General features: G+C 38.4%; 1 protein-coding gene across 1 annotated transcript in view; it reads right to left on the bottom strand.

Annotated features, from left to right (window-relative positions):
- The window catches only part of LOC103777144 (neuroblastoma-amplified sequence-like), a 26686-nt gene extending 1187 nt beyond the window's left edge, over positions 1-25499 (bottom strand). The window contains exons 1-4 of the mRNA XM_008944685.1: positions 25482-25499; positions 25091-25230; positions 15392-15536; positions 10076-10204 (exon numbers count right to left, since the gene is read on the bottom strand). Of these exons, the coding sequence (XP_008942933.1) occupies positions 10076-10204; positions 15392-15536; positions 25091-25230; positions 25482-25499 (432 nt within the window). The remainder of the gene's footprint in view (positions 1-10075; positions 10205-15391; positions 15537-25090; positions 25231-25481) is intronic.

Raw genomic sequence — 25499 nt, 5'->3', positions numbered from 1 at the left:
AAAAAAAACTTTTTTGTTTTTTTTTTTTTTTTTAAAAAAAAAAAAAAAAAAAAAAAAAGTAGTCTGGTTAGCCTCTGTTTAATTTTCTGCAAAAATGATGTCTATCTTACATGGTTGGTACCAAGAAGCAATAAAGATGCTGTGATTCAGTGATTTGGTACCCCTGAAGACCAATTCAACTGCTACACAGGATGCAGTTACTGTATCCTGAGAGATCTGGCACTGACACTTGAGAGTTGAAATTAAGCTTTTAAATCTAATTAGCATCACAAAACTTTTAACCTTGATTCTTTTCAGGACAGTATTTAAAGTTTCCTTGTCTCTCTGGTTTAGTTTGAGCTAGAGCAGTGCAGAGCTTTGCTTCCTCATGTTCACAGGCAGTGGGCTGCATCCACCCCTCGCCCCACCACTGTCACCATGAGCACACTGCAACAGGCACTTCTTGCTTATAACCCCTTCCTCTGCTGTCCCTTGAAGTTTCTATACCCATTTCTTAATAACATGTAACAGTGGCAATTTGTAGTTGTAGTGTGGGACTTTTTAACTATTTTTTTTTTTTTTTTTCACTCCAGAAAGATTGAACAGAAATATGACCTATTAGTCTAGAAAAGAAAATGCACTGGTTAAAAAAAAAAAATAATAAAAGTAAAAAAATCTTACCTCCCCAGACACATACATTGTGAGAGATCATGCACACCATTTAACATGGACCATCTACTATGGGAGACTACATTCTACAGTTTAAATATCTGGTTTATAGTCTTACAGAGTTTATAGTCTCCAGACTATACAGGTAGTCAAACCAGAAACAGGATAAATCAGATGGTATAAATCAGATGTAGCTGTTATATCTCTTTTTATCACGTTTAGTATACTATTAATAACACTTGATCATTATTTTCAATTTATTCTTTTCACTTCCTTTGGGAACTTGAGAAGCCTTCCAGAGAAACAGAATGTCTTTATCATGTTAACCTGGAAGAGGTTTCCTGATTCACTCTCATGCTACTTGTTCCATTACTTCATTTAGACATTCGTGGTTTTTTTTCCACTGAAATTTTAAAAAAATACCCTTGATTTCCTCCAAGTCTTCAACATTTTCACACATATGGATTACAAAACTTATTTTTTAGGCTATTATTCAGTTAATGAGATTAGTGAGATTTCATATGCCCAAACCCTTCAAACTGGAGAGACAAGTCTGAAAGTAAAAGACCTTTTCTAGCATAAAACCATGAACCATCTGAGCTATAGAATGGGGATGAGCATGCCTGCATGCAACCTGTCTGTACTCATGCATAAATGAGATCATTGTATCATTACACATAACAAAAGAACACACAAAAGGCTCTTTGTTTTATCCAAGCTCATCTTTAGGCTCAAATAGTCAAGTAGGTTTCAACTGTTTCCCATTTTCTGACTTCAGGTGTCTGAAGGCCTGGTCAGAAAGAGGAAACCTTTTAAATCTAATTGTCTCCAAGGAACTGGATGGAGACACAAGATGGCAGCCACGTTGTGTGAATGATTTCACACAGCTAAGGCAGCTCTCCAGTCAATCTAAGAGTCTGACAGGTGTGGGAAGAAGACAGGGACATCAAGGTTTAATGAGAAATCTGTATAAGAACAGGCAGCTGAGAAAGCTAGATGAACTATTTACCATTAGAGTCATTATAATTTAAATAAAAACAAATATACACACTGAAAATTCCTTACCAACACCTATGCAGATTGTCAATGAATAACTATAGATTTAAAAACCTTAAGGTACCTCATATATACTGAGTACTGATGCTTCAACTATAATATTTTTATTAAATTGATTTAAATGTACTACACTTATTTAAAATTAATTTTAAATTATAACTAGCAGTAAAGTAAAAAATCACTAAAAGAATATAAAAGGTAAACACACAGAACATATATTTAAAAGTTTAAGTATACCAGAGAGAGTATAATATGGTGTCTGTGCAGGAAATGACTCAGCTGAACTAGGAATTCCCAACTGAGAAAACAGGCAGCTTAGAGGGTATAGAACAGACAGCATCATCATTAGAGCACACAGATTGATTAAATGCATTCTCTTGTTAAAAAAAAAGAATTATGAAGCATCAAAAATGAATCTAGTTGGTTCACTTTCAGAGTAATTAAAAAAATCTTTTTTTTTTTTTTTTACACTGTTGAACTCTTTGGCAAATGACATTACAGGATGTAAAAGCTCATCCAAGTTCAAGTAGGAACTGGACAAAACAAAGAAAACCACTGGCAGTTAGTTAGCAAACTCATAGAGCTGAAAATAACTAGAAGTGGAGAGAGTAAAATCTCAGAAAAAGAGTCAATACTTTTGCCATATTCTTACTCTTCTCTAGACCTGTAATTCTTCCATCTGCTGGAGCCAGGATACTGTTGGACTTTTGAGCCTCAAAATTTTACCTTTTAAAAAATTTTAATTCAAAACAACCTTCAAGGCTATTTTTGTTTGCTGATTATTTCAATCATATTTGAAATGCTGTTTAAATTAGCACAGATTGCCATATGTGCCCAATATTAGCCTACAGTAGACAGAGACCCTCTAAATGCACTATATTTTCTTTTTTTTAAATCAATCTTTTGACAAGACTTATAAACAAGAGGGTAAAAATTAAATTCAGACAATTACTAAAAAGCAACCTTACCATCCCACTCTTATGAAGCTGCTGCTTCTGGGCAGGCAGCAGAAGTAGGATCTTATTAATGAGTCACTTCTGATCTGTCTGCATATGCAGAGCCTTTGCTACCCCAAGATCCTAACAGCCCTAAAACACCAGTTCCAGCAAAGTCTATCTCTCATCCCAAAAACACTGTTCTAGTGCTATGGGATGCAGCTGACTGTAGTTTGAGCAAGTCTCAGAGGTGCAGGTATCTTCTGCATAAATTAACAATCACTTTCCATATTGTGTGAAGATATGAATAAACTATAAACCACAGTAATGACAAACTCAGAGGACATGTGATGGGGAAAAATCATTATGCCTATCTAGACTTCCATGCTAAGGGTGCTAAATTTTTCATTAGTGTAAAATCTGTTCCTTCTGGAAGGCTTAAATGGGAGCAGCTTTACTTTTTCATATCTATCTCTCCTCCAGTAGGATTTGTCAGCATGGATTTAGTGCAGTGCCCACACACAACGCTCACACGTACATGTAGAGGGACTAAGTGGTGTAGTCATGCTAAGGAGAGGAATGCCTAACTTTTTTCCTTGACTTACACACCTATTTAGGTATTGGCTGAAATGTACTTTCAAGATCTCGGCTTTCAAGTGGTATCTCTGATGACTAGCTCACTCTTTTAGACTGTGATGATCTACACCTCTCCCTGCTAGAGAGATACATATTCAACTAGAAAGCCAGACAGCATAAAACCAGAACTGCAGCAGTGCACTGGCTTCCACTGAAGAGCTACAGCACTCTGCTTCAAACAGGGTTTGTGCATTTATCAGATCTCTCTCCAACGCAGAATTTATACGTGGATCTGCATTTAGTGGTGGAAAACCACACCTTGGCAAGGTTCCACTGAACACCTACAGAAGTGAGCACCCACTTGGACTGCCTCCGTGAGTCCTGAACTCTTTCTGCCCATCTTCAGCAGAATGGAGAGGCAGAGCCTTATCCAGACTTCTAAGTGCTACTCTTGGAGAGACTGGGGGATTCAAACTGTGTCCTTCATGCCCTTGGCAAATGAGCTGAACTCAAAGCAGTTGTACAACCTGTACTCTTCACCTCTAAGCTGACTGCTGTATTTCTTCATCAGAATGGCAATTTGTGCCTTATGCTGAACTCAGTGCTGTCAGTGCATAATTAGTAAGGGTTAAGCATGCCTGCCTGGGGCTTTGCCATCAGCACACTGATGTTAAGAACTGCAAATGGGCTCAGGCTTGAGGCACTTGGCTCTACCAAGGCAGCAGGTCCCCCGGGCAAGCAGACAGGGAGCCTGAAAGTTTTAAAATAGCTTCTGTGTAAAATAGGTGGGTGAAGATCAGCTTTGCCACAGATGGCACCTCTTCTGATGTACTCAGAAGAGGAACTTCAGGCATCTAGAAAACTTTACTGAGAAATCGCTGAAGCCTCCAAAAATTCTTCCATGAATAGAGAGTTTTCTGGATGTGTTCTCTAAGATCAAGGCTACATCTTATATCAGCATCCAGTATTTTTTCTGATTGCTAATACAGCCTACATGGACATTGTTTTTCTTTTTTTCCAGATACACTGCATCATAGCAAGCGTAGATACAATCTCCTGTAGTGAGAATTTCAGATAAGGAAGAGCAGGTCAGATGTTACCTTTCAAGGCAGGGTCTGGGCAATTTGCTGCCAGGGTTGTTTGGGCAGGTGTCTACAGGTTCTGGTATGGATGAAATATTGCCTATTGCTAATAATTTATGAATTATAAAATCCAAGCATTCTGAAATATGGATACTAATGGAAAGGTAAGAGCTGCCGATGACTTAACAGCAGAAAAGAACTGAACCGTCTATTTCCCAAAGTATTAGCTCTCCATTACTATTGGAGGAAAAATGCTTTTCATTTTATTCTTTGTTAGAGTCTGTAGCTACAGGACAAATAAATAAGGGAAGAAGAAAACAGAAAGATATAAAAAAACTCTTAGGAAAATGAAGTAGAGAAAGATATTTTGCCATATTCACCGTTAGCTTACATATACATTATTTAACATGATTTCTTTTCAAGGTAAGCCACATCAAATGAGTAGCCATAAATGGCACAGGACACTGGAGAACACTGCAAATTCCATCATTCACACATACTTCGTGATTTTTTCATATTATTTTTATCAATAAATTATATTGCAAAGGTAGCCTCAGTACTTCATTGTTGAAAGTGTAATATGCAAATAGACCTACGGTGTTATTTTAGATTAACAAAAAGCATTTTCTAGTTTCTATTAAAGCCTTGATTGAAGAAATATTTGCACTGATTGAAGAAGTATTTGCACTGATTGTATTAACTCACATTTGTTAGCTGTTCTAACAGGATAACTACCAAAAGGTAATAGAATATTTACTTGCTCTGTGAGAAGTATACAAATCAGTCTTAATCATCGAAAGATTATTGAGTGAACAGCCAACACCAAAATCCTTCTCAAAACCAATTTGACTCTTAAGGGAAAACTCTGAGCCCTATTGGAAGTAATAAGCTTATTTAAGTACACTGATTTTTAAAATTATTCACACATCATAAAACACAGAGGAAGATTAGTTATTTCTGTTCTCCTAAAAAGACGAGTGGCAGTTTATAAAAAGATACGCAATAAAAAGAGAGGCCTGCAATTTCAGAAAAAGCTTACACAAAATCTTGCTTGTCTTATTACAGGGAAAAACTACACAATTCCCAGTATCAGCACTTCAGCATCATCCTTAACTGTAAACATCCATAAAGCTGTCAGCCCCACACAACAAATGGCTAACTAATACCTCGTATCAGCAGCCAAGCGCTGTGTTTTTTTCAGAGCCGTGTTTGTGAGCTGTGTTAGCACTGTGTCAGGGAATCAATAGCCACGATTTCCCTTTGCCAGATGTTATTTGTCCTTTTCCAGTTTAATGTAGGCAGAAATGGCCTTCCTCTGAAAAATTCATTATGAATTCTACAGAAAACATTAACAGTTCAAAAACTGTTTTTAAACAGCAAAAAGTATGCATGCAAAATGATACTGAATGAAACGACACTGACACAGCCAAGCAATATATGCACTTATTTTAGTACAACACCAACTATATGCAACCATGAGAGATGCATAAAATAAGAAATACTTTTCTAAACAATATAAGAACACCTTTTAAATTCAGCATAGCACTCTTTTCTACTAGTTACTTTTCTAACACTGGCAGGGGAATGTCACATTGAAAGTACTGGCTAAGCTCTGTGCCTGACGTAATGAAGTCAATAATTAAAGTCTCATTGATTTAGGAGGAAACATCAGACCAAAGCTAAATGCTTTGAAAAATTCTAGGTTATCTAGCACTCTTGCAGAACTATCTGCTCAAATTAATACTGAATTTAGAAGGAAAAATTGGAAACAGCTTATCAAGCTGCCTCCTGCATAAGAAGGCCAAAAAGATTTATTTTAGGCATGCACAGGTGTACAAAGTGCTTTATATTAGTAAGAAGATAACATGGTTCCTGGCCTTAAAACTCCAATATAATGTAATCAGCCTAGAGTGTAGAAAATTGAAAGCTGTAGCACACTGGAAAGAAAAGGCCAGTTAAGAGAGCAATGCAATTAGTAACCATTCAGAAAGTGCTACTGCACAGCATTATGCTTTAAAAATAGTTAAATAAAATGTACTCGGACACAAACTCCTGCTGGCAAGCTTCAGAGCCAGTCACACTGCAGCCTTCATCTGTTAACAAAGAAGTCAATTTTAAAAGGTTAACAAGAACATATAGATGAGAAAGTACATGCATAGATCAGATCCCTGCTTGCTTTTCAATGAGATCATCTTGTTGAAAACCAGTTACAAAACAAGCCTTGCTTTGCATATATAAATCTAAAATTGCAGGTGTTCAAGAAAACTATTAATATACTAAGATAATCTGCGATTGCTTTGGTAGTTAACAGTTATAAAATTAGGTTTTGTGGATAATTTCGAAAATTTTTAGTTTATTTGTATAAAGAAAAGGGAATAAGAACATCTTCTTAAAAACCTTTGGTTCTCTGCTAAGAATGTCAAACTCAGCTAGGAAACAGAATCATTGAATAACTTTGGTTGGAAGAAACCTCCAAGATCATCAAGTTTAAGCATTAACCGAGCACCACCAAGTCACCACTAAACCCTGTCCCTAAGCAGAACATCTACAAGTCTTTTAAATCTCTCCAGGGATGGTGACTCCATCCCCCTCCTTGGGCAGCCTGTTCCAAGGCTTTACAACCTTTTCTGTGAAGAAATTTTTCCTCATATCCAACCTAAACCTCCCCTGATGCAACTTGAGGCCATTTCCTCTTGTCCTACCACTTGCCACATGGCAGAACAGACCGACGCCCACCTCACTACAACAACTTCTCAGGTAGTTGTACAGAGTGGTAAGATTTCCTTTTGCCTCCTTTTCTTCAGGATAAACCACCCCAGTTCCCCCAGCCTCTCCTCGTAAGACCTGTGCTGTAAACCCTTCACCAGCTTTGTTACCCATTCCTGGACACACTCCAGCAACTCAGTGTCCTTCCTGTAGTGAGGGGCCCAAAACTGAACCCAGTATTCAAGGTGCAGCCTCACCAGTGTTGAGTGTAGTGGGACAATCACTTCTCTAGTCCTGCTGACTGTTTCTGACACAAGCCAGGATGCCATTGGCCTTCTTGGCTACTTGGTCACACTGCTGGCTCACATTCAGCCTCTTGTCAATCAGCACCCCCAGGTCCCTTTCCTCTAAGCAGCCTTCAACCCACTCTTCCCCAAGCCTGAGTGTGCCATTGGGTTGTTGTGGCCTAAGTGCAGGACCCAACACCTGGTCTTGTTGAAGCTCATACAATTGACCATAACCCATCGATCCAGTCTGTCCAAGTCTCTCTGTGGAGCCTCCCTACTTTCAAGCAGACCAACACCCCTACCTAAGTTGGTGTCATCTGCAAGCTTACTGAGGATGCCCTCAATACCTGCATTCAGATTACTGATAAGGGCATTAAACAGAACGGAACTCCACTTGTGACCTTTTGCCAACTGGATTGAACTCCATTCACCACCACTCTTTGGGCTCAGCCATCTAACCATTACTCTATCCAGCAAAGCATATGTCCCAAGCCATCAGCAGCCATTTTCTCCAGGAAGATGCTGTGGGAAATGGTGTCAAAAGCTTTACTCAGGTTGAGATAAGCAACACCCACAGCCTTTTCCTTGTCCACTAAGTGGGTCACCTTGTCATAGCAGGTGATCAGGTTAGTCAATCAAGACCTGATTGCTTGGTTGTCCTGTATGTGTCACATGATGACATTCAAGATGATCTGCTCCATAATTTTTCCCAGCACGGAGGTCAGACTGACAGGCCTGTAGTTCTCTGGATCCTCCTCCTTGGCCCTTCTCTGTCCACTCATCTCATACACAGGTCAAAGTCTGCCCTCTGGAAGTCCAGTGTGGTAGTTCTACTGACCCCCCTCCTTCCTTCTCCAAGAATCGATCACTATGCCCAAGATGGCCTCCAACCTTCACAGAACCCACAAGTCCTTCTCTGATTGCAAACAGGGCTTCCAGGGAGCTTCTCCAGATGTCTCACTCACCAGTTGTACCAGGAAGTTATCTTCCACACTCCAGGAGCCTCCTACATGGTTTCCTCTCCACTGTACTATACTTCCAGCAGACATCTGGGAAGTTCAAGTTCCCCATGAGAACAAGTGGTAGTGATTGTGAGACTTCTCCCAGCTGCTTACAGAGTATTTTATTTTGTCTGCTTCTTTATCCTGGTTGGGTGGTCTACAACAGACTCCCACCGCGATATCTGCCTTGTTGGCCTTTCCCCTGGTCCTTACCCATAGGCACTCAACCCTATCATCACCATCATTATGCTGCAGATAAAGCACTGAAAAATTTGTTGCAACTAATATAACTATTAATTAATATAATTAATATAACATGGACTCAACTTGCACCACGGGAGATTTAGACTGAATGTTTGGAAGAATTTCTCTACTGAAAGAGCAGTGAGGCCTTGGAACAGGCTGCCCAGGGAGGTGGTGGAGTCATCATCCTTGGAGGTGTTCAATAAAACGTGTAGATGTGCCACCTGGGGACTTGGTTTAATGGTCATGGTAGTGCTGGGTGACGGCTGGACTTGATGATCTTAGAGGTCTTTTCCAACCTTAATGATTCTATAAAGTAGAGAGCCTGCCCTAGAAGGCTTCTGAAGAAATTGGGGGATGTTCGTCTACTTTATATGTCTCAATAAAAAGTTAAAAGTTCAATCTGAATTCCTACAAATCTCATGCTTCTGTGTTTTGGGAATGCTTATTTTAAAAGATATACACAGTTCCATTTCTGTTTCCTTACAGACAGTTACATTTTGTAGTAGCATATGGGAAATCTACCATCAGTTATTATTCTGTATTGTAATACACAATCAAGACCTCCTCTCTAAGATGCATTATAGCATTTGGAATAATATTAAACATGAAGTTTTCTTTCCTAAATGCTGTAATTCTGGAAACACTCAATGCAGTTAATTTAGCCAGACAGGAAAGCCATTCCCTTTCACATAAAGGTCTGAGACGACACCTCTCTCCTCTTTCGTGGTAGTGCTAGATCATATACCATAGCTATCAGAAAATTAAAGAAAGTCTCAGGTTGTAAATGCACATGTTCAATTAAAAGCATCAAGAAGTTTTAAATCCAGGTTTTTCATAAAAAAAGATGAAAGATAAAATAATGCTTTTTGTCTAGGGGACCAGCTTTCATCATTTCAGGTGTTCCTTCTTAACTGAAAAGCCAATGCACAGGAAAAAAAGACTACCTATAACTTTATATAACAATTGAAAAATATACACTAATGTCTTTCAGTTCTTGTCCAAAGAATGAAAGACAGTATTTAGTTGTTTTTTTCTCCAGAAACTTTGCTGCAGTATCAAATAAAACCTGTTTAGAGTTACATAAATGTTCCCAAACACACTGTCTTATGTTTCGATCTTTCTGCAACAAAACCAGGGATGTAACACCTCTCCACCTGTATATAAACAGACTCCCAAGTTTGTCAGAAACAAGCTAACTCACCTGATGTACTATTGCCACTTAAAAACCCCCTCCAGTGCTAGAATATGAACCCAGAGATAACAATCCACTTTATATAACAGGACAGCTTCTGTTCCACCACACTGACTTAAAATAGCATACTAGATAATGTAAAGAAAGTGCTGTGAGTTTTAATCACCTCAAGCATATATAAAAGATCTTTCTAGCTCTCTGCTCTTACTGCTCACTGTGGGACACAATAGCTGTACAAAATCTTAATAATGATAAGGGTCTCAATAGCCCCTGCTCACTATATGAAGATAAACGGGCTAATTTATTACCTCACTCTCTGAAAGGTGGTTAATTCAACCGCTCATACCTTAGCAACAGCTGTTATCTGCTCCAGTGCCACAGCGTGAAGATCTTGATCTTTGCTTTCTACCAGCAGTTTCAGGGATGGCAGCAGGAGGGACTGGTTAAGCAGCAGCAAACATAATTCTTTTATACACTGAAAATAAAAGTAAACTCATCTGGTGAGATCTCTAGAGATACTGACATCATCATTCACACTGAAATTTATGAAAATTTTATGTCAAATGCAGAATGAAAACCAAACTTCCACAAGAAATGAACTCCCTGTTGGAGATAACTCTGCAGAAGCTTGAAAGGACACATCTAAAAAAAAAAAAAAGTGGAATCAAGGTTATAAGTCCAATATTTGTTTTATTAAGAGAAGGCAGACACTGAATCACCATTACAACCTGGAGTTTCACGGAAAGAACAACAGTGCAATCACAGCTCTCTGTGGGACTAATATTTGTGTTTACTGAAGTACTGTAAAGCACAGGAAGAACTTAACAGACGCTTGTGACTTCTCTGTAACTCAATTATGCAATCATAAAAGTGGAAAAAATAAAGTGGAAATAACAGTACATACCACAATTGAATAACAAAGTTCTGTTGCAAAATATTTCAAAATTTTATATAGTTTTAAATACAAGAAAAAAGTTCAGCAAAATCACTTTCACTCATTTACCTATTTTGCTTATTTTACAATATCGCACACATTTAGCATCATAGATCTTCTGCAAGAAGAAATTAGACAAGGAAATATCTTTAAAAAAACCCCAAACAAACAAACTAAACCACCACAAAACCCCCCAACAAACCTACTGTGCACTCTCAAATCTTTATCTTGGCCTTAGTTAAACAAACAAAGAATCCCACATGTAACTTGAAGGTTTTTTTACCTCAACATTGTAGTGATTTTTTAAATGTATACTCCGAAAAGTACTTCAACGAACAAATTATGTTATAAATCAAATTATAACTTCCCTTCCCCTTTTTGTCATTTCCAAGAATTTGGGTAATTTGTCACAACCACTTCCCCATGAGGCACATTAGAATTGTCCCATATTCCAGGATTACTTAGGCTGAATGTTCTGTACATTGTATGGTAGTCACCCTGAAAATGGGATCCAGCTCTTAGAGGTGCTTTCCATTTCACTCCAACATCTGGGGAGCAGTTGTTGAAGGAGCTCATCAGTTAAATATTAAGCTGAGAGAATACAAGACATATTTTTTACATCTTTTGCAGTTTAATGACAAGTGTAACAATTTGCTGCCCAAGATGTAATGACACTTTTAGCAGCACAGTCTTCATAGCTATGAGCTAAAAGCTGAAGAACGATTTGAAGATGAAGAGATGTTAAATGTTCTACTGTAATGTACTGCACAGACACCTGGCCTTGCTTGGCACAGGGAGCTCTCTGGCTGCAGGTTGCTAGTCTTTTTCTATATTTATGCCTTCAAGAAACACTGTGTATAAAGATCTGTCACACTGAGCTCTGAGTCACTGAGGCAAGGCTTGTTCCCTTACCCAGACTTGTTCCTTTAAACTTGTATTCTGTACTGCTACTGATTGTTGATGGTTTCAGTGAAGGATGGGATAGAGGACCAAGGAATAAAAATATTAAATAAATACATTAACTATGTAATCAGTCATAAGCTTATTAAAGTTCTGATAATTTCATATTCCATTGTATTAATTTTAAGCAGCATACCTAACCATTCCAGCAAACCTACTGAATGCAAAGTTAGAGATTCATCCTACACGTCTCCTTTTCTTGAAAATATGCATCCACAACAATAAAGAAGTCTTATAGCCAGAGAGCTTATCAGCAAAGCTGGAGACAAGGCCTAATTGTCAGAGGTTGTACCAACAGAACAGAGGCTGTACCAACACAGGACTTTGCACCTGTGGCAAGTGTTTGCTTCCCCCCCTCCCCAGCCTTTACTCGAGAGCACTATTAGCCTGCTAGGAGACAACTGGCACACAAGATATGACCTAGCCCCACGCTATCAACAGGTACAGAATTATTCTTTAGAATCCCCTATTTTTGAGGAAGAGAATTCCAATTATCTGGATGGGTCAACAGGCAAGGATCTCTCTCCTCCTCAAGCATGGATGCCTGTTTGGTAAATCTTGCACCTCCAATCTGTTGGATATTAACCAGGAATTACTAATTTGAGCTTGATTTTTGCAGTAAGTGTAATTATCAATAGCAATTCTGAACTTGTTCTATCTGTCACCTTAATAATTTACCTATTTTTGTGAATCTGTCTCACTAAAGGTCCTTAGAAGGGCTCTGAAACAGGTAAACATTGAGTCTAGTAAGTTACTACACACGTGTATAATCCTTAGTCCCAGACTTGGTCAGCAGTTTATGACTAAGGGTGGATTTAGCTGCACCTAGGCTTCTCCCTGAGAGGAAGTCTAGAAAGCAAGGAGGTCCACTCTGAACCTCGCAGCTCAATGGGAAGGCCTCCCTCAGCCCTGCACCAAATGTTGACTTTGTGAAATTCTCTCAGTGGAAGTCCTTAGCAGGGCTCTGAAACAGGCAGATATTGACTCAGATAGGTACACACATAACCCTTTGAACATAAAGTGCCAACCAAGTCTGGAACTAGGACTAGATCTAGCCTCACCTAAACTCCTCTTTTAAGGAGTCAACCAAACAAGTGGGTCCTTTCTGAACCTCATGACTCGACAGGAGGGCCTTCCCCACCCACCCTGCAGACTCATGTCCCTTTTATGCAACAGAAAAATTGGCATCATGGACAGGATTGTATTAAGTGAACCATCCTCATACAAAAACAAAGAACAACTACAAGAACAGGAAAAAAAGGAGACCAACTGGCTTCTATATTGTTCCACAAACTAAGCATCTTATGATGACTAGGACCTCTGGGTGATTACAGATAAGAGACAGATTAGAGATAAGAGATGCATTCTCTCATTGAGATGTTTATGTTAACTGACACATGACCCATAGGTTGACAGAAAACCATGACATATTCAGAGAAGTCAACTTTAACAATTACTGAAGGGAGAAGGATTTTTCCCTTTCTAAAGAGAAGTCAGACAGTCCAAACACATGTGCCTTCCAAGCAAATAAAACAATGCTTATTTCAACTAAGAGGAATGGAAAAATCTATCCACTGAATAATGCAAATCTACAAAAAAACAAAACAAAACAAAAAAAAAACACAAACCAACCCAAAACCAAAGAAGGAAACACCCCCCCATACAAAGATACAAAGATTAAAGCTATACAACTCTCCAAAGGACATAAAAAGAAAAAAAATAACTTGGCCATCAAAAAAATAGAAAGACCAGCAGGAGGTGGGATAAAGGAAAAGTGAAACCTTTCTGATTACATCTGAAAAAAACAGTTTTTCTAACTTCTAGACCATCATGACTTGAAATTAAATGTTTTTTTTTCCATCACAACCTTTGGACTTCAGAATGGCAAATGTTATTCATAGTGGTAAATTGATCTCTCAGTTTTTAGAATTCTATCATTCTAGGTCTATCTTCTTAATCAGTGTATTCATTGAAACCTGAAGTCATCTAAACAGATTGTCAGTAATCATATTTTCATCTTATTCAGCCACACAAATCTCAAGTCTCTAATTTGTGCACTTAAGTACTCTAGCCATCCATACAAATAAGTTACTTAAATTTACTCGTGTCATTCCCCCTCTTTCCAGGTAAAAGCCTAACGCTAACCTGTGTAGCTAACTGCACAATTACACATCTTAGTGAACTCCTGTTACTGCACAGTGTCCTAGTCATACAAAAGGTTATTTTACATAGGCAAAGCTATTTCATGCTTGAGGACCAGAATATCTTCATACCTACATGGAGGGTTCTTCCAACATCCTGTACTGTTAAAAAATGAAGACACCTCCAGTCAAAGCTGCCAACTAACAGATAAACTGTCTGTAAATAGGGACTAGTTATGGAGTTCAAAAAAATGTTTGCTCAATTAAGAGAAGTGAGCAATTCATGACCCACCCTTGAGCAGAACTCTTAGTGACCTGACTGCTTTATAACAGTGACCCTCAGTGGGATCTGTCTTCCTGGATCACCAAGGTGAGGTAGAAAATTCTACTCTGACAAAATTTGACTACTCCTGTGCACAAATAAGATGATGAGTTTGCAAGCTATGATCACACCTTATGAAGAAAAGCTACACATAACTACACCAGTCCCAGGGATACAGAGGCCTGCTTCCATCAAAAAATTTTGGTGGGATGAATAAATTAATAAATGTATTTATCATTTCAGTTTAGTGACACCTTCTGGCATCATATTTTACATAGGTTTTGAACTTGATGCAAATGAGTTTGCTGGACTATTTAAAAAAAAAAAACAAACACCCAAATCTGTCTGTATTTTAAATAGAATGTGTTGTTTCTACTCTGTTTCTAAACATCAGCTATCTTCTATAACAGACTGGGATTACATGAAAATGATTACAAAGGATTAATCAGCCTACTAAAAATAGGCACATGACTACTCTGAAGCTGTGTGAAGTTTATTTAGCATTTCTCCAATCTGTCTTCGTTAACAATGCTTCAATAATTTTATATTTAAGAGATATTTGTATGAAAGTATGCATACCTAGTTAAGGAAGACAGAACACCATAGTTATTACAGAGCAATCCCTTGTATATTTGTTGGTTTTTTTTTTTTTCAATCACCAACACATTCTTCACGGATTCCTCACTAAATCTTTATGCATTAGTGAGAAAACTACTGATTATTTAATTAACAGCTTTTGCCATGCTGATTTCAATGACAATACACCATTAAAGCCTTTCTACAAATACATCAAAGAATAACACTGGAATAGACCTCTAAAATTCAGCTAATCCAACTAGCCTCTACTCAAACAAGATCAAACTGAGCATGATGTGATCCACTCAAGTTCTGAACACCCCCAAGGACACAGACCCCATGTCTTTTCCAGGCATCCACCTATCCCAGTGTTTCACCACTGTAATGGTATAAATTGCTTTCCTTGTACGTAATGAAAGTTTTTGATAATGTAACTTGTCTCTATCACCTTCTGACCTATCACTGAGCATCTCTGAGCAGAGGCTGGCTCCATCTCCTCTACATGTTTCCTCATCCACATGTGTAAAGACAGCAATATGATGTCCCTCAGCCATCTCTTCTTAAGACAGCATGAACTCAGTTCCCTCAGCACTTCTGCATTTGTTATGCACCAGCCTCCTAATAATTTTTTAGCTCTCCATTGGACTTGATCCAGTATGGCAACATCTTTGTTGTAGCTGGGACTCCAAAACAGGATTCATACCCGTGATATGCAAAGTTAAAACTTACTTCAACAGGGAGCATGTGCTTTGTCTCATACAAAGAACGGCAGATTTTCAAGATTTCATTTCCCATGTTCTTCTTCTCCTCAGGTGGGCATCTCTGTAGCATAACAGTTGCCAGTTTTACCCAGGGATTATCATCTGTGCATGACCTGCCCAGAAAAAACAGAGATGTATATAGCATTCAAATATACATACACACTCCAAACATTTTCTGTGTGTGGTTTTTTTCCTTTTTCTTTGTATGTGTGTGAATTAAAATACAATCTCATGAAAGAGAGAGGAAAAACTTTGGAGACAAGTTACTATCCTGATGCCATCATTCCCTCAATGAAATAAAGAAGCTTAAAGTACTTTGAATTATGACATGCTGTTAGAATCCCTGAGGAATCACACACCAGATAAAGACTGATCAAATTAGAATGACACATGAACAGCTTCTCCTGGCTTTATACCAGCTCATTTCACCTGGCTTTATACCAGCTCATTTCACAAGCAGAATGGTATCAAGGAAGGGATGACAGGAATCCAACATTCCTTATTTTGTTTGCTTTGCTCACATTCTAACAGCATCTGTCTCTCAAGTATCTATCTCTTGCTTGTAAGTGGAGAAAATATTTCCAAGACTTACCTGTTGATTTTCAGGTCCAGCAAGTACAACCAAAAGTAATCTTTTTTTGTAGCCTACCCAAAGAGGGCAAGAGAGTAAAAGTGCATGCATCTGTACTTGTCTGTTAGTAGATATGGATGTAGATACATTTGGTTTACAAATTTAAAGTATTCTTTTTACTCCACACAGAACTTCAGGCTATATCACCACCACATAGTCGGACTTAAACAGAAGGCAGATAGTAGATACAAGTAAATTCGATCATGCGTGATGGCAAAGGCAACATTAATTATACAGTTTTGTTGCTGGAACATTTCTTGGCCTCCAGCTGCTATTTGCTAGATCATGGAGATGATCGGCTATTTTTGTTAGGGATATCTGTAGTTGCTATAACTGGATGTGCTGACAGGAAGGGGCAGCAGAGCTAAAAAGAGTTTAAAAAGTCAGAGCTTTTAAATGATAGCATGAAGTGTAACACTAGAACACATCCCCTCTGCCATTTTACTAATGTGAATTAAGCTAATGCATGTCAATTCTCATCTACAATGTGCTAAAATCAAGCACAATGACATCTTAGATCATGATTATGTTAAGCTGCAGTAAAAAAACCGCTATGTTCCACTGTGCATAAACTTAAAAGGACACAAAAGGTGGTTTAAAATTCACCACATCAATCTCTTTGGCTCTTAATCAGAAGCCCAAAGATACGAGAAAGTTTTCATTTTAGCTTGAAGGGAAAAAAAAAAAAAAAAAAATCACAGCATGACCAAATCTGGCAGGCTGGTCTTAACAATTTAGTGTAAATTAGGATATTCAGCCAGCACATGTGGGAAGGAGCAGTAAAGTGCTGTCAAAGTTCTGCTTTTCAAAGATACTGCTTAGCAGCTATTGTTGAAAGCAACACATTAATATCACTGTACATGGAGTTCCTTAACAGTCTGCTGGATTGATATATACCAAGGAATAGGTCTGACAACTCTGGAGAGGACAACCACCAACCTGCATTATTTCACACAAAAATCTGTCTCCTGCTTTGAAAAGTACATACTGTAAACAAATTAAATCAGCTCCACATGAAGCTGACACTATATCCTAACACAGAAACCAGACAGAAAGGCTACAAGTGGGTACCTTTGAATGCAAACTAAAGATAACTCAATAGCTTAATTCCTTATGACAACTTCATGGAGCCCTTCCATCAGTCCCAGTCACCGAGTGCAGAGCTGCCATAAGTCTAGGTGGGAAGAGCAGAGCTCCTCCTCTCCTTCCAACTTGATGAGCTGAGCCCAAGACACCAGTTTATTCAACAACCAGAATGTGATGCATTTCATCTGTGAACTCCCAGTAAGGTCAGGAGAAGTAAAAAAAAAACCTGCAACTCCATCTTTGCCACTGGTTAGATTGATAGCTCCTGCTATGTGATCCTTCTCTTGCCCAGAGGCACAGAGAGTCACAAAGAATTTCTACCTTTACAGCTGCTGCCTCCAGAGTATATTAAGAAAACGTGTAAGAATTTCCCATTAGAAAACAAAAACCACACTACAAAACACAGAAGGTAGAAATAACCAGAAAGATTCAAGGCCATCAGGGCTTGCAATGTGCAGGTTTATTTATTTAAGTAGAGTATCAGATATAGAGTTTGCATAAATAAATCTTTTCTCAACACAGTTCCTTATAATTATTTCAAATACTTGTGTGATCTATTAACAAATATATGTTATCTGTTATTTCAAAATAAAAATGAAGATTCAGTTTACCAAAAAACTGACACCTACAGGCAGAATTCAGATTTTCTCTAAGTTGAGTCCTACCATAGTTCCACTATGGTTAAAAAAAAAAAGTTATTTCTCAGCGTGAAAAATGTATTTCGAAAATTCAGCTTGAATATGTTTTTTTATCCCAGAAACAAAAAAAGGAAATTTTGGATTAAACTAAAAAAAGAAAAGTGAACTAGAATTATTGAGTGCCTAAAAGCTGGTCTTTTTTGAGTTCCAAAACACAATATCCATATTTAAAATTTAAAAATGCCTTCTGAGTGAGGCAGCACATTCCACAGTAGTGTGGAGCTTCAGGTACTCTCAATATTTTTTTTTTTTTAAAACAATTTATGAAATGCTTAAAATGATATCTGAATATGGGACACTTAGACAGAAAAAGAATAACATACACCATAGCATGGGTGTGAAAATAAAAATTTAAAAAGTATATGGTTCTGAGTGCTGGCTGAAACAACCAAAGTACTCCTCTGCTTCCTCACAGTCAACATAGCATATTATGATATGAAAAGAATCCTATTCACAGGTGAATAGTGAATGTTATTTTAGCTAGTGTTTTAAAACACAAGAACTCAAAAAAAAACCATTAAAAGGCACAGACTTATCCTTAACAGTGATCACAAACACTCTTTATAAAAAATACAAGGTTACCAATAAAACCCTCCAACTTCCATTCTTTTACTTCTTCCTTTTAAGCCTTTGTAGAATGTAAATTGTATTTTCTAGGTTTATATTCAATTGTAAGTATTAGATATTTACTGTTAGGTTGAAAATAAAAATTCTAAGTAATCAGATGACTCAGACTGAAATTCCCCAGTTCCTGCACATTTATCATTGGCAGTAAACAACAGTTCAGCAACGACAATCCTTTTCTGAAGCAACAGAGGAAATATTATGATTAAACAAAAATCTTAAGCCTAAACCATTGGCTTAACTGTTCACCGTGTTCCTCTTTGCTCAAGAGTTTCTTAATACAATTTGCTTTAAAATGAGATTGTTGAAAATCTCACCAACAAAACAGTTCCTGCTTTTTACTCCAATCCAGCCAACAAGGCAGGTTTTTCAGAAATGTAATTTCAGGAATATATATACATATGTAAAAGAATCTAGGCTGGTTAGTGTAACTGAATGCTTGTAACCTGGAATTATGTAACAGAGGCAGAAGAGGAAAGCATGAGCAATGCAAGAAGAGAAGATCCCAGAGCAGAGCACACTTGCAGCAGCCTTGTCCTGATTTGGGATACAACAGGACTAATTATATTCAGTGATTTTACTTTTCAGCTAAACCTCTTCCAATTAACTGCACTTTCTGAAGTTAAAGCCATATTTTTGCAGACAGTGTCTGCTTCCAGCAGTGATAACACTGCATGTTTAGAGTTACTGCCAGTGGTTGGTGTGCAGAGCAAGGTCACTGCTACGCTTATGTGTCACACAGAGGGGACAGAAAGTAAAAGCTCCACCTGCAGGGAGGAGAGGACAAGATGAGTGACCCCAAGATTGACCAGTGGGGTGTTCATCCCATATGCATCACATCCAGTAGAAGCTGAAGGACCGTGAGGGTCATGGCTCTGCCCATTCTGCCGGGCGTTCCAGGATCCCGCTGGCACGGCGCCCCCCACCTGCCACCGACGGCTGAGCCCCTCTGGGGCTGTGCCCGGGGCTGCTCCCAGCTGGGGTGACGGTGACGTATTGCCCAAGGGGGAGCTGGGCTAGATACCAGTTTTGTACATATCTGTATATAGTTGTATATATTCAACTTTCTTACTATCGTTTTCATTAAAGCTGTTTTCCTTTTCTAATCGGTCAGTCTCTCTCCCTTATTTCCTCTCTCTTCTCCTTCGGGGGTGGAGGGGGGTTAACGGAGCACCTGCTCCAGGCCTGGGGCAGCCCTGACCCCACACTGTCACAAGCCTTCCCAAAGACACAGAGATGGGCTTGTGAGAACGACTGTCAATGGCAACGGGGAGAAAGAGGAGAGAAGGTTCAGATAAAGAAGGCAGAAAGTACCGAATATTTTTTGGATTGTGGCTGGACCTCCTGCTTCCAGCACAGCCCCTGCCTCCCAGCTGGAATGAATAATTCCAGCATCTGCAACGCAAAATAATTCAAATTAATAAAATGTAAAATAATTAAAAATAAATGTAAATTATTAACAGCACAGTATAACAAGAGGCAGCTGAAAAAAAAAAAAAAATCTAATTATCTCCTTGACAAGAGTTTATGAAATTAATCCTGTCTCACATCAGGGAATAATAAAGAAAGCTGTACCTGACTTTTTAAAACTAATCATACTTGAGATGAGAGGGTTGAGGGTGAGATGAGGATGGAACTTTATTTCAGGAGCACTGTTAACTTAAGACAGATGTTTGGAGATAACACAATTTTTTTAATGACAGCACACTGGTTATAAATGCCAGAATTCAGTTTGAGAACATTTCTGTACACCAAATATATTATTTCTGTAGACAAAAATAAGAAATACACATTTAGCTTTAAATAAACTGTGCAGTAAAATGCTTAGATTTAAATTTAAGTCCTTATAGTATGTACTTAAATGTTTTTCTTAGACTTCTTACAGAACAGAACAAAAAAACAAAGCATCTCCAGAAAACCCCAGAAGTCCAAAACATAACTGACTGAATTAATACAACTAAGTGGAAGAAAAGATAATTTACAAAAAGAACTCATAACTATGATCATCCTATCTAATATTAAAATATTATGTATGTTTTCTGAAAGCACTAGAAATAAGCTACAAAGAAGGATGTTCAAGCTACAATGAGTATTCCTGCAGACACAGGATTTTTAAAGTACTTTATCAGTTTTGCAAGTATTGTTAGTACATAAACAAGTGATAATAAAAGGAAAGCAATGGGAATACAAACAAAGAAAGACCACAGGGAGTGGAAAATGCCCCCCTATGATATATTTTTCTACTGGGACAAGTCAATAGCAAAGGGAAAAACTGAACCACCATCAACTTACTCATTAAATAAATAAATGCTAAAACAAAGCAGAAATGCAACACTCCTACTGAGAAAAGAAATGAGAAAAAGGGAGGGAAGGTGGCAGAGCTCCTCAATCTCTGCCATTTATTTCAAGATGCAACCTCAATTCTCTTATCTAAAATGCTGCTAAGGCAAAGTAGAGAACAGACTAGATGTTTTTCCACACCCTTCAAGCTAAAAGAAGTGAAGAATGAAAACACATTGGTACCTGCGCCCTGTGTTCACCACCCTTTAAGGAAAAAAAAAGAAATTAAAACAAAAATATTGTTTCCTATACTATGAACACAATTGCTTGCTCCACTAATTATTATCATTTTTTGGTTGTTCAGAGTTTCAGGCAAACTCAAGAAAATCTGGAATATCTGAATGACTCTATTTCTCTGAAACAGAGTGAATTCAGTGCTGAAATTCAGAAAAATAGTTGTGAATCTGCACTGTAGATCACATTTGGGGATTATAGGAGTGGTTCTTCATGAAACCAGTACAGGTGGCTATTACTAGTGAAAGAGAAGGGGGCAATTTTCTCCCAAAGGCTTTTCAAAGCCACCTGGCAAAGTCAAAGAAGTGAAGAGAGACACTGAAGTTTTAGTAATACAAATAAATAGTCAATCTAATCACAGGATGAAATCTGTGATTTGTTCTTAGCAGAGTATGGGGTTGTTCAGCCTCACTTCAGTTCTTGGGAAGATGAGGCAAATCCTCCTGGAAGCATTTCCAAGCAAATAAAAGACAAGGATTGGACTGAAAATAGTCATGGATTTGAAAAGGGGAAATCATGCCTCATCAACCTGATAACCTGCTGTGATGTAATGGCTTGGTAGATGATGGCTGACAGAATGTACTTTGTATTAATTCAGCAATGCTTTTGACACTGTCCCCCAGAGTGTCCTCACTGACAACCTGGTGAAGTACAGGACAGGCAAGTGGACAGTGGGGCAGACTGAATATTGGTTGAAGCGCTGAGTTCAAGTAGTTGTGATCAGTGCCACCAAGTCTAGTGACCACTGGTAGGCCCCAGGGGTCTATACTGAGGCAAATACTCTAATATCTTCGTTGAGGACCAAGATGACTATCAGAGTGCACTCTCAGGAAGTCTGCAGATGATACAAAACCATCAGAATGGCTGATACAACAGATGCTTCTGCTGCCATTCAGTGTTACCTTGAGAGTCTAGAGGAACGGACAGAGATCCATTACATGAAACTCAGCAAAGGGAAATCCAAAGTCCAACCCCTACTTGTAAAGAAATAACCATTAGTAGAGGCTGAAAGCCAATCAGCTGGAAAGCTGGACAACAAGATGGCCATGGTACCCTCAATGCAAAGGAGGACAACAGCATCCTGGGCTGCACCAGGAGGTGGCTCTCAGCAGGCTGAGGGAGGTCATCCTTCCCCTAAGCACTGGTGAGACATCTGGAGTGCTGAGTCCAGTTCTGGGCTCCCCAGTACAAATGTGACATGGACATATTGAAGCAATCCAGAAAAGTGTCACAAACATGATGAAGGGATTTGGAGCATTTGGAGTATCTGTCCCACAAGCAGAGGCTGAGAACAATGAGAGAGTTGCTGCTGTTCATAAAAAAAAAAAAAAAGAAAAAAAAAGGCTTGGGGAAATTTCATCAATTATATAAATACCTGAGGGAGAAAGCAAAGAAGAGGGAGCATGACTCTGCTCAGCGATATCTAGCGATAGCCCAAGAGGCAATGGGCATAAATTGAAACACAGAACATTTGACTAAAAGGTAAAGAAAAACCTTTCTGCTGTAGCTGTGGAGTCTCCAATCTTGGAGACAGTCAAAACTCAGCAAGGCAATGGCCTTGCACAGTCTGCTCTAGCTGATGCTGCTTTGAGCGTGGCAGCTGGAGGAGACATTCACAGAGATCTCTTTGGACCTCAGCTATTGCTAAATACACAAAAATCACGAAATCACATATAAGGTTGTGAATTAATTCACCCTGTTCTCTAGCCCCTTATCTTGGCCTAACTGATTTATTTATGCCAAAATTGTGGCTGTATAAATGCCTAGCATCTATCCTAACTACTTTAGACCCTAAATGAGTTATACTACAAGTGATCTAAGTATTTTGCACACATTTTCAGACTTCAGAGATATTGGAACTAAGACATATCCCACCTCTGAAATTTAATCCACTGTTAGCTGTGCCAACAAATAACATTTAATCATTATTTTATTTTCTCTTCTTCACTGTAGTAAATAAACTTGAAGGAACTGAACACCAAGTGGGAGATAAAATTAAATAACTTTTAATTTCTTCTGTTACAAAGCAGTAGACAAGAACTGTCTATATAGAGTGTTCGCCTTTCACAAAATCTTTACTCTCTGTTCAACCCAAGGAAACAATTTTTTTTTAATTGCAGCAGTATTTCACTTCACCCTTTGTTCCATAATTTTAACAATTTATTGCTTTTTCTAAACACTACCTTAAAGTTTGACATTTCCTGTACACTGTGAAGCAGACAATTTTCAATTACAAAAAAAAACCCTCCAAAACTAAAAAAGAAAGCTGGAATATGAATTTGTGACAGATCACACAGCAGTCATTGTACTTCACAATGCACTGAAGACATTTTTTAGCTCATAAAACTGTCATAAAGACTTTAGGTTAATGCTTATCCAGAAACTGCAAACAAGCTGCAGGCTTGAAGGGAAAGACCCTTTACAGATTACCTTCTAATGGTCCAGTTCTCTACAATTACACAAAAGAGTTACTCTTCATAAAAAGATACGCCTTAACTTTTCTGACAAATCAATGTACATAAACACTCTGGGGAGCGTAGTCCCTAAGTTACATCAGGTTGTAATCAATACCCCACAGTAATCCAAAGGAAGCATCATTGAATGTCTCTAACCTCCTAACTACTGTCAGACATGGCACACTGCATTCCATTGCCAAAAAAACATTCATGTTATTGCTCTCCTTGACAGGTATGTGACTTCTCTAGGGTTGTGGCCAGCAGAGAAAGGGAGGTGATTCTCTCCCCTTTTACTCTGCTCCTGTGAGATCCCACCTTGAATGCTGTGTCCAGTTCTGGTCTCTCCACCATCAAAGGGACACAGATCTGTTGGAATGAGTCCAGAGGAGGGCCACAAAGTTGATCCATGGGCTGGAGCAACTCTGCTGCAAGGATAGGCTGAGTGCACTGGGATTGTTCAGCCTGGAGAAGACTCTGGGGGCACCTTTTAACTGCCTTCCAGTACCTGAAGGGAACCTACAGGAAGGCTGGGGAGAGACTTCTCATAACAGTGTGCAGTGACAGGACAAGGGGAAATCGTTATAAACTGAAGGAGAGAAGGTTTAGACTAGATCTTAGGAAGAAGTTCTGTACGACAAGGGTGAAGAGACTGGAATAGGTTGCCCAGAGAGGTTATGGATGCCCCCTCCTTGGACATGTGTAAGGCCAGGTTGGCTGAGGCCTTGAGCAACCTCATCTAGTTGAGAGGCATCTCTGCCCATGGCAGGGAGGTTGCATTAGATGATCTCTAGGGTCACTTCCTACCTATGCCAGTCTATGATCCTACCTCACAGGATCATATGAATCCTTATGTCCTAGAAATGATCAACAGTTACAGAACAACTAAAATTTTTACCTTTAAATGTGTTCAAATAGTCACAGACAAAACCGAAAGAATGGGTAAAAAATAATGTAGTCAAGATGTTTGAAGTTAACATTTTGAATAGATACCCACTGTGACAGGTGAAAATCCGAAGTTTCAAATAGTTAATTTTATATTCTTGGGCTAGGATATGTCTGCCCTAGTATATATTCTTTGCCTTTGGATACTTTATTCAGAGACAGAAATAACAGGTATTGGAACTAGAAAAGAGAAGCACCATTCCTCGTACCATTACCCTCACAGACCTCCTGCAGACCATCTGTCACAGTCATCGGAACACTAACGTTCAAAGAGGTTTCTGGCAAGCATAACTTTGAAAGAAAGTCAGAACTTTCTATTCCTTTTCATAGATTTTGTACATACTGCCAAATATAAGAGCAAAACACTTAACTTTTAATTTAAAGGAAACAGGAAACCTTCTTGTGCAACAGTTTAAGCAATAAAATGTTCTTCTGCCTTCTCCATGACACCTACTACATATGTACATAATTTTTACAAGAAACTGATTGATTCAATTCTGCTTTAAATAAACCATTTACTTTTCTCAGTATGACCCTTTCCAAAGGTCCTATTCCTCTTAGCCATGTTTGAGTTCATTGACTGAAAACTATACAATATTATCAAGCAAGAAGACTTAGAACTCCTTTGTTACGTGACTGTTTGAAGAAATGCTAACCTGTTGCTCATGTCCATTGGTGGCCAAGCTTGGAGGAGTAAAACCAAGTGCTGAAACTCGGACGGACTGTGACTAGTCTCCAGAAGTCCCAGGAAGAGAGCATACCTTTTTTCTTCATTTTCAATATCTGCTATCTCTACCTAAAAAAAAAGAAAAAAAAAAAAAAAAAAAAAACAGAATTTGTTTAAAAAATCAATGATTTAAAGGCAATCAATCAACAAGCTACCTGTGAAGGACATCACTGTTGTAAAACAATGCAGGAACACAGTGAAAATAATTGTCCTAGAAACCCATTTTTTTACCTCTCATTTTCAATTATATGCAAATAAAACAGGAGAGAACACAAGAAGGAAGGACCTAGGAGTACATTCCTAAAACAATGGAAGCTCACACAAGTACCATCATTCAT

The sequence above is a fragment of the Merops nubicus genome, unplaced genomic scaffold, assembly GCF_000691845.1.
Source record: "Merops nubicus isolate BGI_N331 unplaced genomic scaffold, ASM69184v1 scaffold5857, whole genome shotgun sequence".
In the NCBI taxonomy this organism is placed as follows: domain Eukaryota; kingdom Metazoa; phylum Chordata; class Aves; order Coraciiformes; family Meropidae; genus Merops; species Merops nubicus.
Note: the sequence above shows the minus strand (reverse complement) of the source record. Positions and strands in the feature narration are given on the sequence as shown.